Source organism: Lycorma delicatula, chromosome 5 (genome assembly GCF_047948215.1).
Source record: "Lycorma delicatula isolate Av1 chromosome 5, ASM4794821v1, whole genome shotgun sequence".
Taxonomy (NCBI): domain Eukaryota; kingdom Metazoa; phylum Arthropoda; class Insecta; order Hemiptera; family Fulgoridae; genus Lycorma; species Lycorma delicatula.
Window position 1 is genome coordinate 179,255,149 of NC_134459.1, and position 16,057 is coordinate 179,271,205.

At 36.1% G+C, this 16,057-nt stretch overlaps 1 protein-coding gene across 3 annotated transcripts in view; it reads left to right on the top strand.

Moving 5' to 3' along the window:
* Window positions 1–16,057, top strand: part of LOC142324601 (uncharacterized) — a 74,627-nt gene that overhangs the window by 9,449 nt on the left and 49,121 nt on the right. For all 3 annotated transcript variants that reach the window (XM_075365445.1, XM_075365444.1, XM_075365446.1), the window contains exon 3: window positions 9,863–10,001. In XM_075365445.1, coding sequence (XP_075221560.1) covers window positions 9,863–10,001 — 139 coding nt within the window. The remainder of the gene's footprint in view (window positions 1–9,862; window positions 10,002–16,057) is intronic.

Consider the following 16,057-nt stretch of genomic DNA (forward strand, 5'->3'; position numbering starts at 1 on the left):
TCTCCAAGGGTAGTTCAAGGTGTAAAGGCAACTATTTTTCTAGAAAATTTGCATATTTCTCTCTGTTCAAATTTCCATTGAAAAAATGCGGTCGGATTAATGGCCAATTTTTTGTTTAACCTTCGGATCCACCGTTAGGTATTTTAGAGGATGGGATAAGTGATTTGTAGTGTGTGTGAAAATGCAATGCCCATGGACATTTATGTTCTACTTCCCTTAACCACCGTGGATTTTGCACTGCCCAATAATGCATACTGCTCCGTGATTAGTAAAACCTGATTCGTTGGAAAATAGAACATAAAAAAAAAAGATTTTGATCTACCTGTACTTTTTTACCCATCGATAAAATGCTACTCGTAATTCAGAGTCGCTGCCATGCAATTCGTGATGCAATGAAATGTGGTACGGATGGAATTTCAGGCGTTTTAATATTCTCAAAACACTGGTTTTTGATATCCTGGAGTCATGCGAAATTCTTCTTGAACTAATGTGAGGATTTTCAATGACCGCTGCAGCCACCACTATTTCATTGTTTTCTTCTGTCACAGAATTTTAACGGTTCCCATTTTTGTCCTGACACTTCCAGCATCACCAAATTGTTTTACAATTCTGTACATAAAAGCATGACTTGGAGTATTTTTACCGGAGAAATGTAGAACATACAAAGCTACTGTCTGCTTAACATTTCAGTGGCATTTTCCATAAGGCAAAATTACCTCAGTTTTTCTCTTAATTGTAAATCGTTCCATAGTTTCCAATAAATAAAAACTAATTTACTTAATATTTAATAGTTGGCGAGTAACAAAGTAATAAAAAAATTAATTGAAACACTGGTAATACGTTCACTTAATTTGAACACAAATGTCGTTTTTAATTTTGAAGACAAATGTCATTTGCAACTTGAACTTCACTTATAGGTTATTTTAAAACGTTTGCAGGCATTTAAATACTTAACTTCTTTTTCTTCTTCATTACTGTTAGCTTCATTATTGATAACATTGATTGTTTTTTTATTAAAAATTTAATTTTCTTTTATTTAAAATGTAACATCATCTGGATCTGTCAGCTGGGCCAGTCCTAATGAAACTAAACACACAAATTTTATAGGCCTACAGTATTTTTGAAGATAACAAAAAAAGTATTAATTTTAGAAAAAAAAGTCTGAAATTAAATTTTAATTTTTTTTCAAAGAATTTGATTTGCAAAAAAAAATATAGGTTCGTATTTAAAATTAGTTAACCTTGAAATGGAAAAACTTTAATAGGAAACATTTTTTCCTAAAATGTGTAGTTTTTGAGATATACATGTGTCTTAATTTAAATAGACCATGTGGTATATAAATGTTTTTGGATTTATATGAAAAGTGAAAATTTATTTTAATTTTTTTCTAGTTTTTTGAAACAAAATTTGTTTGTTAAGTAATTGTTATATTCAAAAAATAGTGATAATCAGCAAACATGAAATTAATAGTTATTTTTCTAGATTTTTATAAATATTATATAATAAAAACTCATCTATATAATAAAATGGACAGAAGTAAAATAGGTACACCCTGAAGAAATATGAAAAAAGAATAAAAAAAGAAATAATTTGGTGTGTTCCCTGGCGTGATTCCCTAGGCTGTTTCAATATTTAAAAAAAATCATCTGCACTTTTGTGTGTGTGTATATATATATAAATTCATGGGGACTCAAACCTGACACATCTGTTATGACCTTTGAGTATGCTCACCATTTGACTACTGATACTTCTATGACTGTAGTTATACAGATAAACTGCTTGAACTGCTCAAAAATCTTAAACCTGCATCTTTAAATTGAATTTACTCCAAATTGAAGCCAAGTTGGCTGCTATCATTTCGGATTTAAAGTAAGGACTTCTACTTCAACCAGTCTGAAAAAGGGCTTAATTAACAACATTGTAAGCTAATTGCCTAATCTGTAAGTGAAAAAAGTATGCAAGTCAAACTTGAATTGAATTTAGTTTCTTTCTGTATGTTTCATTATTACTATTTATGCATATTATGTATAGTTTGATCAAATTATGTAGTAGTGGTATGGAGAAAAGTAAGTAATTTTATGACTGTCCATAAATAAGTTGAACTGTTCTGCTTCACATTCAATAATAAATCGACTTTTGATAAAGAAAGTTTTCCTTTTTTTATCGTAGTAGTGGGCTTTTGAACAGAATGGTAATTTGCAAGTATCTCACAGTGAAGGAAAGGACATCAGATCTATTATTTATACCACCCCCTTCTTAACATAGTTCTAGAGAGCATATTTATGAATTTTGAATTCTAATGTCCTCTTTATTTTTTACAAACGATTAAAAGGCAGTATTTTTCAAAATGTATGATTTTTAATACCTTGTTTCTGAAATGGGAAAGGTAATAAAAATGTAGAACTTGTTTGGTTTGAAGTCCCAAAGGAGTGGATGAAGCCGTAAAAATTACGACGTTGATATTTAACTGATAAGCAAGATGAAAATGCTAACCCCAAATAATGTTGACATATATTTAATGGTACATACTTAATTTATGCATTACAAAAAGTTAATCTAAGACACTCTTTTATTTAATAGTTAAAATTTATTTTAACTTCATCTGTAGATGCTCTTAGTCCAGTTGCTGTCATCAAATCTAAAGGTGTGACTTTCCTTAAACTGTTTCCTGCATTTTTTATTACCTTCCCCATCCGAGATATAAGGCATGAAAAATCATACATTTTAAAAAATCCTGTTCTTTTGATCTTTTATAAAAATAAAGGAAGAGTACATCAGAGTTCAAAATTCATAAATAGACTCTCTTGAACTATGTTAAGAAGGGATATAAATATTAGAACTGATGTTCCTTCCCTTTACAGTGAAATGCTTCCACAAAAATTGAAATTGTTGCATAAAGAAGCAAGGCAATGTAAAATTTAACGTATCCTTACAAACAGTTTTTTAGAGATAAAACAAATCTGATTTGAACTCTTGAGATATGAAAGAATGAATATACAAAAATCAATAAAAAATTGTTGTGTAACCACGATCGGGTGATGGCATTGATTACGTTTTATCAATTATTACACCATTCGTAAGACGACAACTAATGTGTGCACCCATACGATTTTAATGTAAGAAACTTGGTAAGATAAATAAAAAAATAGTTTATACTTAATGATTAGATTTTTTTTTTAATATAGAATAACAGCCTGCAACTTTGTACTACTGGTTATATTTATTTTCATAAAATACAGAAAGCACAATTTGTATTTTACCAGTTGCTATTAAGTTTTAAAAATTTTTACTTTTTATCCCCAGGAAGTTTATTTTGCTGAAAAATATTATATTTATTATTTACAAATATTCATGCGTATTACATGAAAACAACTGTAATGTTAATCCCCAAAAATCATGGTGCACTGTTAACTGTCAAAATTACAGGTTTCACACATTTAACAAAGATTCTTCTGTGAATTCTGTACAGAAGTTCTGAGTAAAAAAATTTGGAACACTTACAGAACTAAGAACCTCACACTTCAGAAAGAGGCGGGGAACAAGGGATGCAATCATGCTAAAAAGAACTATTGATTAGAGATATATACAAAGAGATAGGAGAAAAAGGATTTTATCAATATCTTCAGCCAAGTATAGCGGAGAATAGAGATTGTATAGTGCAAGGGACTTAGTGCATATAACCGTGATGATAAAATTGGACTTCCATTGTTCCAGTCCACTCAAGACTAAAAGTTTGTTAACATTTCTGGAAATTTTAATCAGTATGGATTCAGAAAACGGGTCAATCCATTTGAAATGTCCCAAAAAAACATAAGCTGCTTGTTTGACCAATTAAAAAAAAAAATTGAAACTTATCCGCTTGTTTCCTATGTATTTCAGGACCTTAAATCTATTTTTTTTTTTAATTTTTACTTAAGCAGTTTACTTGTGGTGGCCATTTTTGTTACAGTGCGCACACTTATTTTTGTGATTGTAAGGGTTTATGGAAAAAATCATAACAAAAAATTATTGGAACTGGAAGGATGAAACAAAAAACCAATTTAATCATATTTTCTCAAGGTAAAACAGTGGTTTATTTACTTATCTCTTTATTTCTATCAGAAAATTACCAAAAAAGTTGAACATGAAAAACTGTGAAATTTCAATTTTGGTAATTTTTTTTCAAGAGGCAGGGATGGCATACACAGTTTGAATTATTTTTTTATATGTAGGTGTATGTTATTAGTTTTACCGTAAATAATATTAGTGGTGATATATGGAGTGAGCAACATAAAACCGAGCCTATAACGTAACACCACTACAGAATCTGTAGGATATGTTGGAATGTAATTTTATGAATGATACAGATAAATTAAATAAGAAAAACATAAAACAATTTAAATGTTACATTTATTTACCTTATTGTTAGAAAAGATGTTCAAAATGACCACCTTGGGCATCAATGCACTTTTGTGTTCAACTTATACTGAGAGTCGTTTGACCCAAAACGTTCTTGACAATTGCATTGAATTCTCGTTGAACCTTCACCTGCAGTTTATCAATGTTGTGAGGATTAGATGCATAAACTCCTTTAAGTAGCCCCGAAGGAAAAAAATCGCAAGTAGACTACTCGGAGAATGTGGAGGACACGGTCCTCTGCTGACAGCTCGTTAACTTGTAACAACTGCATGAACATGATTTGAATGTTTGATGTGTGACAGCTTCTTCCATCTTGTTGGAAGATGCTGTATTCTTTTTATTATCAGCTAATTGCGCATAGAATTCTTAAAAAATTGTGAGGTAAACTTGTGTATTGACAGTCTGATAAAAAAATATTGGTTCTGCTATACGATTATCGGAAATGGGACATCAAACACCAATTTTCTCTTGAAGAGTCCTTGCCATCCAATACCTGGTGTTCTGCAAATTAACATGGCCAGATAAATGAAACCATGCCTCATCTAACATGAAATATGACATCGAGTGTATCTGTCAACCAACAATGTTTTCGAGAAGCGAGTTGCAATAATCAAGTCGTTTGGTTTGTCTGTCTCCTTCAGTTGTAATGCAGCATGGTTTAAATTTTAATTCACAAAGAATTTTACAAGATGTGTATTTACACCGAATTGTTGGGATAACTTGCGTAGTGATTTTTTTGGACTGAGTAATTCTCCTTTCAGTATCGGTAATGGCCTGAGGGGTCCTAATGGAAGATTGCCTATTTTGTTTTACATTTGAAACCAAACCTGTTGTACGCCATTTTTTAACTAATTTGTGTATGCTACTCTTCGTGAGGATGTGATTCTTCAAACGATCCAGAACGAATATAGGCCTCAACCACAGCTATCCTCTCCTGGATTTAATAAGCCATTTTACACAAACATGTACTGCACTGACACAACCCCCTGACAAACAGAAGCACAATCAATAACATATACATCCACTAGTCGTGCTAGTTGTGTATCTTTCATAAATGGTGTTTGGTAGCAGTTTCGTTATGGGTTCGGTTTTATATTGCTCACCTTTTACTTACCCCAAAATTTTTATGTATTTTTGAATGTAATTTTTTTTAAAAATTCATATTTTGGTTTCAAATAACTCTGACGGGCCTGGTGATAAAAATCTCAAATTTGCACAACTGCAGTGTTATTGTAGATATTTATGCCGAATAAAAACATTTGTTGTGTATTGTACTAATAAAAAGGTTATTAACCTCTCAAAAATCTTGAAAAACCTGTTAAAAGCGATACCATTTTGACTCGCTAAATAAGTGCTCCAAGGAGGTTTCTTGTCTTTGCATTTTACATTTTTTTATATTTTGTCCCTATGTTGAAGTTGAAGTTTTCAATATGTTTTTTTAATTATTAATGATAGGAGGTTGAAATTTAATGGTAACTTAACCAACACCAATAACCTAATACAACTTTCATTCAAAAATGCTTGTTAAACATACCCAAACTGAGATTTCAATGAGCAGCCTAAATTTTTCTTCAAGAATTTATTTTTATTTTTATATTGGTGTATTTTGTAAACACTATCAAAGAAAAAATAAACTGTAGCAAAATTTTAATTATTCTCCAATGAAATAACCTGTTTTTGTAGCAATGACAGTTTATTATTTAGTGTGGTTAATCTACAGCTATGATATTTCTTCTGATAATTCTCTTGAAATTGTGTGAGAATGACCCTTCACTGTAGTTAGTTGAAATGATGTAAACTTTCTCAGGACTATGCAGATCAGTACCTACACTTTGTCTTGTTGAGACTTTTGAAATAGTGTACGTATGAAGCTGCACATCATTTTCGAGACTAATATCTACCATATCAACTATTTCCACCACTGATCGTCAGATACACAAACAATAGAGTGTTTTCCTTAAGTGAAAGTTGTACAATACTTGACACAGGGTGGTCTTCATAATCCTTGGAGTCTGAAGTAAAGTAACATCTTACAATGCCTTCTGACACAGGACATACTTGTGGTAGCTTCTAGTCCCAACAACTCTTTCACAGCAGTCAAAACAGTTTTTGTAAAGTTTCTGAAATCTTAGCCGTCTCTTCGGTTTTAATAAAAAAATGCTTGATGTTTTTCAGCTTGTGAATGATTACAAAATGAATACATTTCGTCAACGTTTAGTATCTGACTGTTTAATGGCCTTTCCCACCTCTTGTTTTATTGTTCTTCCCACACCATCACATGGGTTTTTCACATGGAATGATCCAAAGAAGTGCCATTCGGTTTCAGTGTCGAAGACTTTTTTATAACTGCACAAATTAGCAAAATTCTTTTTATTTTTAAACCGACTTGAAGCACCATCAGTAAAATAGATGAGTTTTTTATGTATCCTTAATATGGGTTTTTAAAAGTTTTTGAACGCAATTAAATGTTGCTGTATTGTGCTTAAATTGATTACTTAAAATACAGACACTTTTGTGTTGTAATACATCATTTTCCTTTAAATAGAGCACAAAGGGGTGAACTGTGGCTTAGCTGTTGACACAGTGGAAGCTTTGTATCTCATCTTGAACAAGAAATGAAAAGTTTTCTTCATAGTCTGCCAACACCAAACATTCTTTTTCACCTAATTCTGATTGTTTCTTCTTGAAAAACTGAGCTGAAATTTAGACACAAAACGGTTAGTTTTCAACTTTTTCCAATTTTTCCACCGATGATTTGAAAACTCATATTTGGTCTGAAGAACAGTATCACCTCTGCTCTATCAGCTGTTACCCGCTGTTTGTACATTATTGTATCTGGCAACACATCATACTCTTTGGAAAAGTTGAGCATGTCAAACACTGCCAGCTTACCTGAAGATACGGTGCACACATTCATCATAGATCTGTAGTTATCCTTGTCGCAAACAAAGATGTTTACTAAGTCCTTATAATCAACATTAAGTTTGGGACCTTCAGTCATGAGTTTGAAGTGGAGAGGACAGACACAAACTGTATAAGTCCCGGATCCACCAGCCAAGATACACCAATTTGGATGGAGTTCGCAGAACTTTGATCTTCCAATATTTTCCTCAGGGTTTTCACTTTCAAAGGAGACATACAGTTCATTTAAGTTTATTAGAACAAAGACGCTTTTGTTTATGTATTTTGATACCATCAACACACGAGCCGACACAATCCTTTTTATCAGGACACAGCCTGCTATTACTGTCATTTTCATAAAATATCAACTTTTTTAATTGTCGTTACTAATTTCCTGTTTTATATCTTTTACCTAATTCTGGTAGAATGCCTTGCTCATTAATTAATTCTCTAGTAAGTTTAACCAAACATTCAGACACATTGAACTGTAATATTAATTTAGATCTGGTTCAAGATTGGGGAAGTAAACTGATAATTTTAAAGTTATCTTTAGAAGCAAACACATGTTTCTTTTAATTTTAAAATAAGATAATCATATCCATGTGAAGAAGATTGAGCTGGATTTTCATTTTCATAAACTTTTGAGTCAAAACACAATTGAAAATCCTTTTTTAATTTTTCAGTAACCTTATTTATTTTAAATTTCAATGCTGATGGCCTTTGATCTGTGCTTAATTGTTTTAATTTTGATGGAGGTGATACACCCAAAATGCTACAAGCAGCATCCAATTGTTCAATATTATGATATGGGCTAATGTATTGCGCTTGGTCTTCGCATTGATATAGTTCTTTTTGTTTTGCCGAGAAAAACTATTTTTGAAACGGTTAACACAAAGAGACTTTCCAGGAACTAAATTTAAATTTGAGGAAATGTGTACTTTAAAAGCTTGTTCTAATGTTACGTCTCTTAAGTTTTTCCTAACTATTTTTTTTTTATGAGTTCTCAAATGGTCATAACAGAACTGTCCATACAGGTGATTGAGTTTTGACAAAAACGTTTCTTCATGATATTTACAAACACTAATGACATCTGAATTAACATGTAAAAAAATAAGTTGTTATTTATCATCACTAAATTTGCAAATTTTAATGAGTTCTTTCTTCTGGAACTGCACCACACACTCTTTTTATAACACGCTTCATTCACATAAATTCCTATGGAACATTGTTCTTCCATTTTTTTATGTGAAATCACTTGAAAATGTAAAACTTTTAACTGATTTTGAAATCTGCAAATATTATTATTAAGTAAAACTTATTTATTTAATAAACACTTCCAAACACAGGATGAAATTTGAGACGCTGTAAAGAAGTGAACAGGTCACTGACTAATGTCAGACTGACTATTTGGTAACTGCAAAGCTAAATGATGCAACAAGCACATATGAGCATGTTGCAACATGAATTTTCCTGACTACTGGAAACGACTTCAAGGACCTGTTATAACATGAACACTGCAGTTGAATGGTTCAAACAAGTCTATTTCAACTGTAGTAATAAGTATAAAAATATTAAAGTGACAAGAAGCACTTTTTAGCGAGTCAAAATGGTATCGCTTTTAATAGGTTTTTCATGATTTTTGAGAGGTTATAACTTTTTTATTAGTGCAATACACAAAGTGCAAACTTTTTTATTTTCCATAAATATCTACAATAACACTGCAGATTTCAGATTTTTATCACCAGCCCCATCAGAGTTGAAATTTGAAGCCAAAAGTTTTAAAAAATCATAAAAATTTATAGATAAGTATATCACTATTAATAAATACTATTTATGGTAAAACTACTAACATATACCTACGTGTAAAAAAATAATTCAAACTGTATGCCATCCTTCCCTCTTGAAAAAAATTATCAAAAGTGAAATTTCACAGTTTTACATGTTCAACTTTATTGGTAATTTTGTCCTAGAAAGAAAAGAGAGATAGATAAATAAACAATTGGACCAATCTTTTACCTTGAAAAAATATGATTAAATTGCTATTTATTTCATCCTTCCAGGACCAATAGCTTTTTAATCGTGATTTTTTTTCTATAAACCCTTAACAAGCATAAAAATAGGTGTACGCACCATAACAAAAATGGCCGCCTCTGATAAACTGCTTAAATAAAAAATTAAAAAAAAAAATAGTTTTAAGGTCCTGAAACATGTAGGAAGCAAGCGGGTAAGTTTCAATTTTTTTTTGCAACCACCCTTGGGTCACTTCAAATAGATTGACCCTAACATTATTTCTGCTGTATATGCTTTTCAGTTCCAGAATGATTACTCCCTTTTGAAATTCATACTGTGGATGATTTTTTTTATTGTGCTTCCACTCCAGCCTACAAAAAAATATATTTATCTTAAATTTTTTAAGTTAAAATAAATTTTACAGAAATTTATTGTTTCTGAATCGTAGAATATTGAATTTAACAATTGAAAATATATCATTTTATTCAGATATATTTTAAACTACTACTAATGATTTTTAATCATTGGAAAATTCAAAATGATTTCTTCTTAGATTACCAAAGAAGCAAATTGATGTATGGATCCATATTGTAAAACATGTAAGACCTAAGGGTGAAATTCTTGTTGAGAAAAAGAATTTATTAATAAATAAATGTATTGGATCACAGGACCTTTCCTCTGCTAATCTGAATGTAAGTACAAATATTTTTTCTGTTAATTTAAATGGCTCTTAACAAGAATTAAATAAAAAATGCGTTTTAAAACAAAATCAAAATAAAGTTGGTGACAGAAAATACTAAATTAAAATACTATTCAATAATATTATTTTGTTTAATAGTATTAAATAATATTAATACTAAAATACTAAATTCATATAAAATTAACAATAATTTCAGGAAATAATTTTAAGTCTAGTTTTAAAAAACTTTGGCAATATTATATTACAAGACAAAAATAGTAGAGATCACCCAGAAAAACATAACAACACAATAATATACATATTGAACTGCAGGGATTGAAAGTTGGTCTAAAGTGTGAAATTTTAGGGTGTTAGGTGACAAATTCGTGTGGTATGGTCAAATTATTTTGTTAACAGCAAAATCAAACGATACTTGTTTTGCTTTGAAGCATCTAAAAATATTCAGCTTTTCATCATTATTTACTCTCTTCAGCAACTACAGGGCGGATGTCTAATTACAACTGAACTCCCTCTTTTTTTTTTATGATGTGAAATAAGTGCTGCATTAATATTTTATAACTTAATATATTTATTATTCTTACGCTTATTTTCTTTTAAAATTTGTCCCTTAGGGCTCTTAAAAATAATGAGAAGTTTTCAATGTACATAAGTAGGCTGTCCAGTCGTTATTTGACATTTATAAATATGAGCCGTGTAAACCATTAATAAATTAAAGAATCTGACTTAATTTATCAGTATTTGCTTTTTAATATTTAGTATTAAGTTTATAATTTGTATTTGGGTAAGATAATTTGTTTTATTGACTGACATTTAATAGATCTAGTAGGTTTTAAATTTTTAAGAGGTATCTGTAACTTAAATGATTGTCGTTGAATGTAATAAAAATTTAGTTTTTCTTTTCTTTTTGTGTTAATTATGTGTATATCACCTGTACTCTCATTAATTGAGATACGTCATAACAATGTTAACTGGAAAATGTATCTAGACAGATATTGGTTTTGCACCTTTTTTAAAAAATAAGTAAGTCGGTTGTTTATTTCAGTTAAATCTGAGAGTTTCTTATTTATTCTGATTTTTTTCTTATTTAAGAAACAAATGTGGTTTTTTGTTTTTCTATTGACATTACAGATTTTGTTCAATAGGGGATAATCAGAGGACCTTATATAATAATTTATTCTCTAGTCATTTACAAATAGCATCTTCTACAACAAGATGCAGTAACACTCTGAGGCTATTTCTGTAAGAGATACTACTGTCTCGTAAACAGTTGAGAAAGTTGTGGAGTTGCTATTTTCATGTAGAATGAGGTATCAGTTACAAATGATATCACTAGCTACCCTCATTCCTGCTGTTACTGTAAAAATCTCTGTCCCTGACTTGCATATGCAATTTGTATCTCTCGCTAAACTCTGAATTCAATGCTTTAGACATATCAAATTTCCTCACAGATTCCATCACCATCGTTAATAGTAGGAGACTTTAATGCCCACCATATTCATGGGGCTCATCTTTCTGCTGCTCTTGAGCAAATATGATAAACAGAATGAGATAAGACTCTGCTGAATGATGGATCATATATATTCATGTCCTTATTGTTGGGTACACTATCCAACGTTGACCTCTTTTTATGCTCACCTTGTTTACTCCCTCGTCTTAATCGGTCTATTTAGTTTTATGACTGTCTTTTTTATTATGACTGTTATGGCAGTGATCACAGATCGATTATTACTGGTTTTGGTGTCGACCATGAGGTGAACAAAATGCCATGGAGATGGATTGTTGAAAAGGCAGATTGGAATAGTCACCATAAAGCCTTCTCATCACATTATGACAATGGTGCAGACACCGTTGATCAACTTAACTCTTTTATGCCCTCAGTACTTGAGAATGCTAATAGATATATTCGAACATTAGGAAACCCTATATGTCCTTCTGTTCCCTCCGACTGTATCGGGCGGATCGAGGTGATGGTCTGAACGGCCAAAATCTCAAAGAAAGAGTCGCGGATTGCACTGGAGTTTCGGCAGTTGTTTGACACCTTTTTAAATGAGTGTAGTTTGATGGTTGCGAGTCTGGCATTAAAATGCGAGGGGCTCCAAGGCGCCAACCTTGTCCTGGACTCAGTCGTTTCGCGGCTGTCCGGGAAGGTTGATCAGGTTGTGAAAGGAGTTCAGGATTTCAAACCGGTGACTGGTGAAGCTCTGGGCGAACTCCAGAAATGTATTAAACGGGTGGAAGAGAAGCTTAGGAAACCTGTCTCTTTCGCCTCAGTTGCTGCCGCGCCTGCGCCTAAGCGGGTTGGTCCACCGCCTCCAGTTCCGGCGTCGGTGGCCAAAATTAAACGGGCCACTGTCAAGGTGTCCCGCTTAAATCTAGTCCGGGGGCTTCGTCGGTAGCGACGGAGCTAACCCTTAAAAAGGTTCTGGACCCGAGGAGAGAAAGGATCCAAGTCCGCTGGAGCACGAAAATAAGGGACCATAGCGTGATCTTGGAAGTCGTTAGTGAGCGGCAGGCGAAGCAGCTACTGGAGGCTGACGTTCTGCAGAAGAATGGGCTGAAGGCTCAGTTGCTGGCCGAGCGGAGGCCGCAGATTTTGGTATATGATATACCAAGAGCGGCAAGGGTAGAGGAGCCCGAAATCCTCAAAGCTGTGCACGGTCAAAATCCTATCTTGGATGTGGCCGTCGAGGATTTCCTTAGGGAAACCAAAGTGGTTCGGCAGCTGGGGAGGAAGGAAGCCCTATAGTCACTGGGTTTTAGAGACCTCGCCTAAGATCCGGCAGGTCTTTGTGGCTGGTGGACGTCTGTTTCTCGGGCGAGAAACAGACTACATGTTTCATGTAGGGTTGTCGACCATATAAAAGTCGCACGATGCTTCAAGTGTCGGCTTTGGTCACACCTGTCTCCGCTACAAAGCCCAGTCGGAGATGTGTGGTGACTGTGCTCTTCCGGGGCACAGCGCAGCCAATTGTTCTGTGCCTGCCAAGTTCGCTGTACCTTGGTGAAAGGAAGCGATACTGGACACCGAGTTAGGAGTAGCCAGTGTAGGGCGTATGAGATACTTGGGCGAGAGATTTAAAAAATACAGCTTATGACAACACGCCTGAATTGGGGAAAGCCTTTGAGGACGGACTCCACCATGTCGAACGCTTGCGCCTGGGGCAGTTAACCTGAATCATTCTCGGGCGGCCACAGTGAAGCCGTGAGGCTCCTTGAAGAGTACAACCTCGAGGTCCTCCTGGTCCAGGAGCCGTTCGCGGTCGCGGGTGGTGGTCGGTTTCCGCGGGATGAATGTTATTCATTCTCCTGGGGGACGGCTGCTCTTCGTGGTCGTGATGGCTCAGATTCATTGGGTATCTTTTGGATGCCTCATTGGTCTGATGAGCAATTCACCATCGTGCGAATCACGAGGGGTACGCTCGATGTCGGACTAGTATCGGGATACTTCCAGCTTGGATGGAATATCGATGACTTGCTGGCGAAGTTGGACAGGATTTTGGACGGTCTCCCGGGCATCAGAGTGCTGGTTGCTCTGTACAGTATCGCCAAGTATCACGCCTGAGGTTCTCCACTCACTGACGCCAGAAATGCTGGTCTCGAACAGTTCGTTGAAGCCAGGAACCTCTACTTAATTAACGATGCAGAACAACCGCCAACTTTCTCTTCCGAACTGGGGGAAAGTTACATCGACGTCACTTTGGTGACGGGGACTTGATACGAAGTACAAGTAGTTGGATTGCCTGGCCCGAGGCCAGTGTGAACGATCATAGGCTTATAATCTATGAGATCGTTTACGGAGGCGATCTAAGAGCTCAGGATTCAGGTCGCTATAACCTAAGGGGCCTAGATCAGAACAGGCTGCGGCGCGAGTGCCCAGCTGTCTTGCAGGGGTTGGAATGGCACAGGGAGGAGGTGGAATTGATGGCTGAACGATTCGGCCGGGCCATCAAGACTGGCTGCGATAGGGTTCTACGGCGGCCTCGGCCAATGGACGGACCCGTAGGTAGTGGCCAGTCCGCTGATCGGAAAGTGCCTGGAGCCGTCTGATAAACGCAGGTGGAAACCCGGGGAAAAGTGGTAGTCCTTTGTCTTTAGCGTGCTGCGCGCAAGAGGTAGGTACGCTAGGAGATACCAGCATCACCATCTAACGGGGATTATCGTTGACGACGTGCGCGTCGAGGGTCTGCGGATCTCCCGGCGCGCCCGTAATGAGTACTTTCATGCTATCAAGGAAGCCGAACTCAAATTTTGGAAAGACTATGCGCGAGTTGCAACGCAGCCCCTGGCAGCTCGCTAAGTCATGTTACCGGCCAAAGCCATTGCACGTGCTGTCCAGTGTTTGATGCGGGTTTGGTGGTCGGTACCACACTTTTAACATCTGTGGCGATTTACCAGGCGTTCCTGGATATTCTGTTTCCAGGTGCTCCGGAGGGTGAAGCAGACATGTGAGTCAGGGCGGGTTGGACACCATTCCCTGGCGTACGGGCTGTAGATCCTGTTGATATAGACCGAGTAGTTTCTCGAATGATACTGAGAAAGGCACTCGGGATTGACCAGCTTGACCCGGACATATTTTATCATCTGCTGCCTGTCAAGAGAGCCGCTTGGCAGGCTGTTCTCGGGATGCCTTAGCTGGGTTGCTTTCCGACTCTTTGGAAGGTGGTTTGGTGAGGATACTCTTAAAATTAGGAAAGGAAACGAGTGAGGTCAGCAGTTATCGATCCATCAGCCTCTTGCCGGTAATCGGCAAACTGCTTGAAAGGCTGGTTGTGGAGCAGCTCTGGAAAAACATCGATATGAACGATTTTCTAATTCGAGGCCAATACGGCTTCATGAAAGGAATTGGAACCTAGGATTGCATCTTAAATTCTCTTACCGAGGTGGAAAGCGCCGACTGTAAATATGTTTTGGCAATTTTTGTTGACATAGAGGCAGCATTTCCTTTCTTGTGTTGGGAGTTCTATTCTCTGTGATTGATTTGCATGGCATTTCTTCCGCCACCACCACCCCATTCGGTCGCCCTAAAGCATAAGACCGAATGACGTGCTACAAACGGCTACTCAGCCCACGAATCAGTTTAGCGACCAGTGTCCTAACTAGCTACTAGAGCTAACTTGATTGCGTGAGCGAACTAAGCATGGAGCCACACGCCACTTGCTTTTTGTCCCACCGCTCACTTATCATATATTCTAAAATGGGTAGGCACACCCCGTCAACTAAAATGTATATGACATTCAGTAAATTAAATTTATCTCGTCATGACAGCAATTCGCTGCCTCGCCTAGGTTGCTGAATGCCAGGAAGTATCTGTCCACCAATATTAAAGCGCTTGGAGCTTTAGTTGGCTGATGGCTGGCCATAACTCTCGGGTAGCTTCCCACAGCAGCGAGGTAAGAGTCTTTCTCTTTAATAAATTACTGATGCCGGTTGAACAAAGCTACGGCATCAAGGAACAGTCACACGGTCCAACAATGCGGCTCACGCCACATTGACTCGCCGCTTATGAGTGGCCAATTTTCCCCTATAAGTTGGAACGCCGCAAGGTTCCCGTAGCCCTTTAGGCCGTAGTGCGTGACTATTTGTCTAATCTTGCTATGTTTAAGGATGCGCACCAAGTTGTGAAAAAATCAGTCACCAGGGGAAGTCCACCAGGTTCCGTTGCCTGGAACCTGGTATTCGACGGATTTCTGGGATTGGCATTCCCAGAAGGTGTCACGGTTCAGGCTTTCGCCGGTGATTGTCTCCTTTTAGTTCGTGGTAATTCACGACCACAGCTAGAAAACCGGCCGCAAGCGGCTTTGTCAGCCGACAAAATTTAAAGATTTCTGTGCCCAAGACGAAGTGTATGCTTCTCAAGGGTTCAGACAAATTATTGTACAGTCGTAGTTGCTGTTTAGCAACCACACAGGCAAGTAGCGGCGGTCTCTGTGATGCACAAGCTTAGGAGGATTGCTCGGAAGGATTAGGAGCTGCCGGGCCGTCATTTGTACATGGTGTACCGAGGTGTCTTCGAAAGTATGACCTCTTATGCTTCGTCCGTTTGGGCGT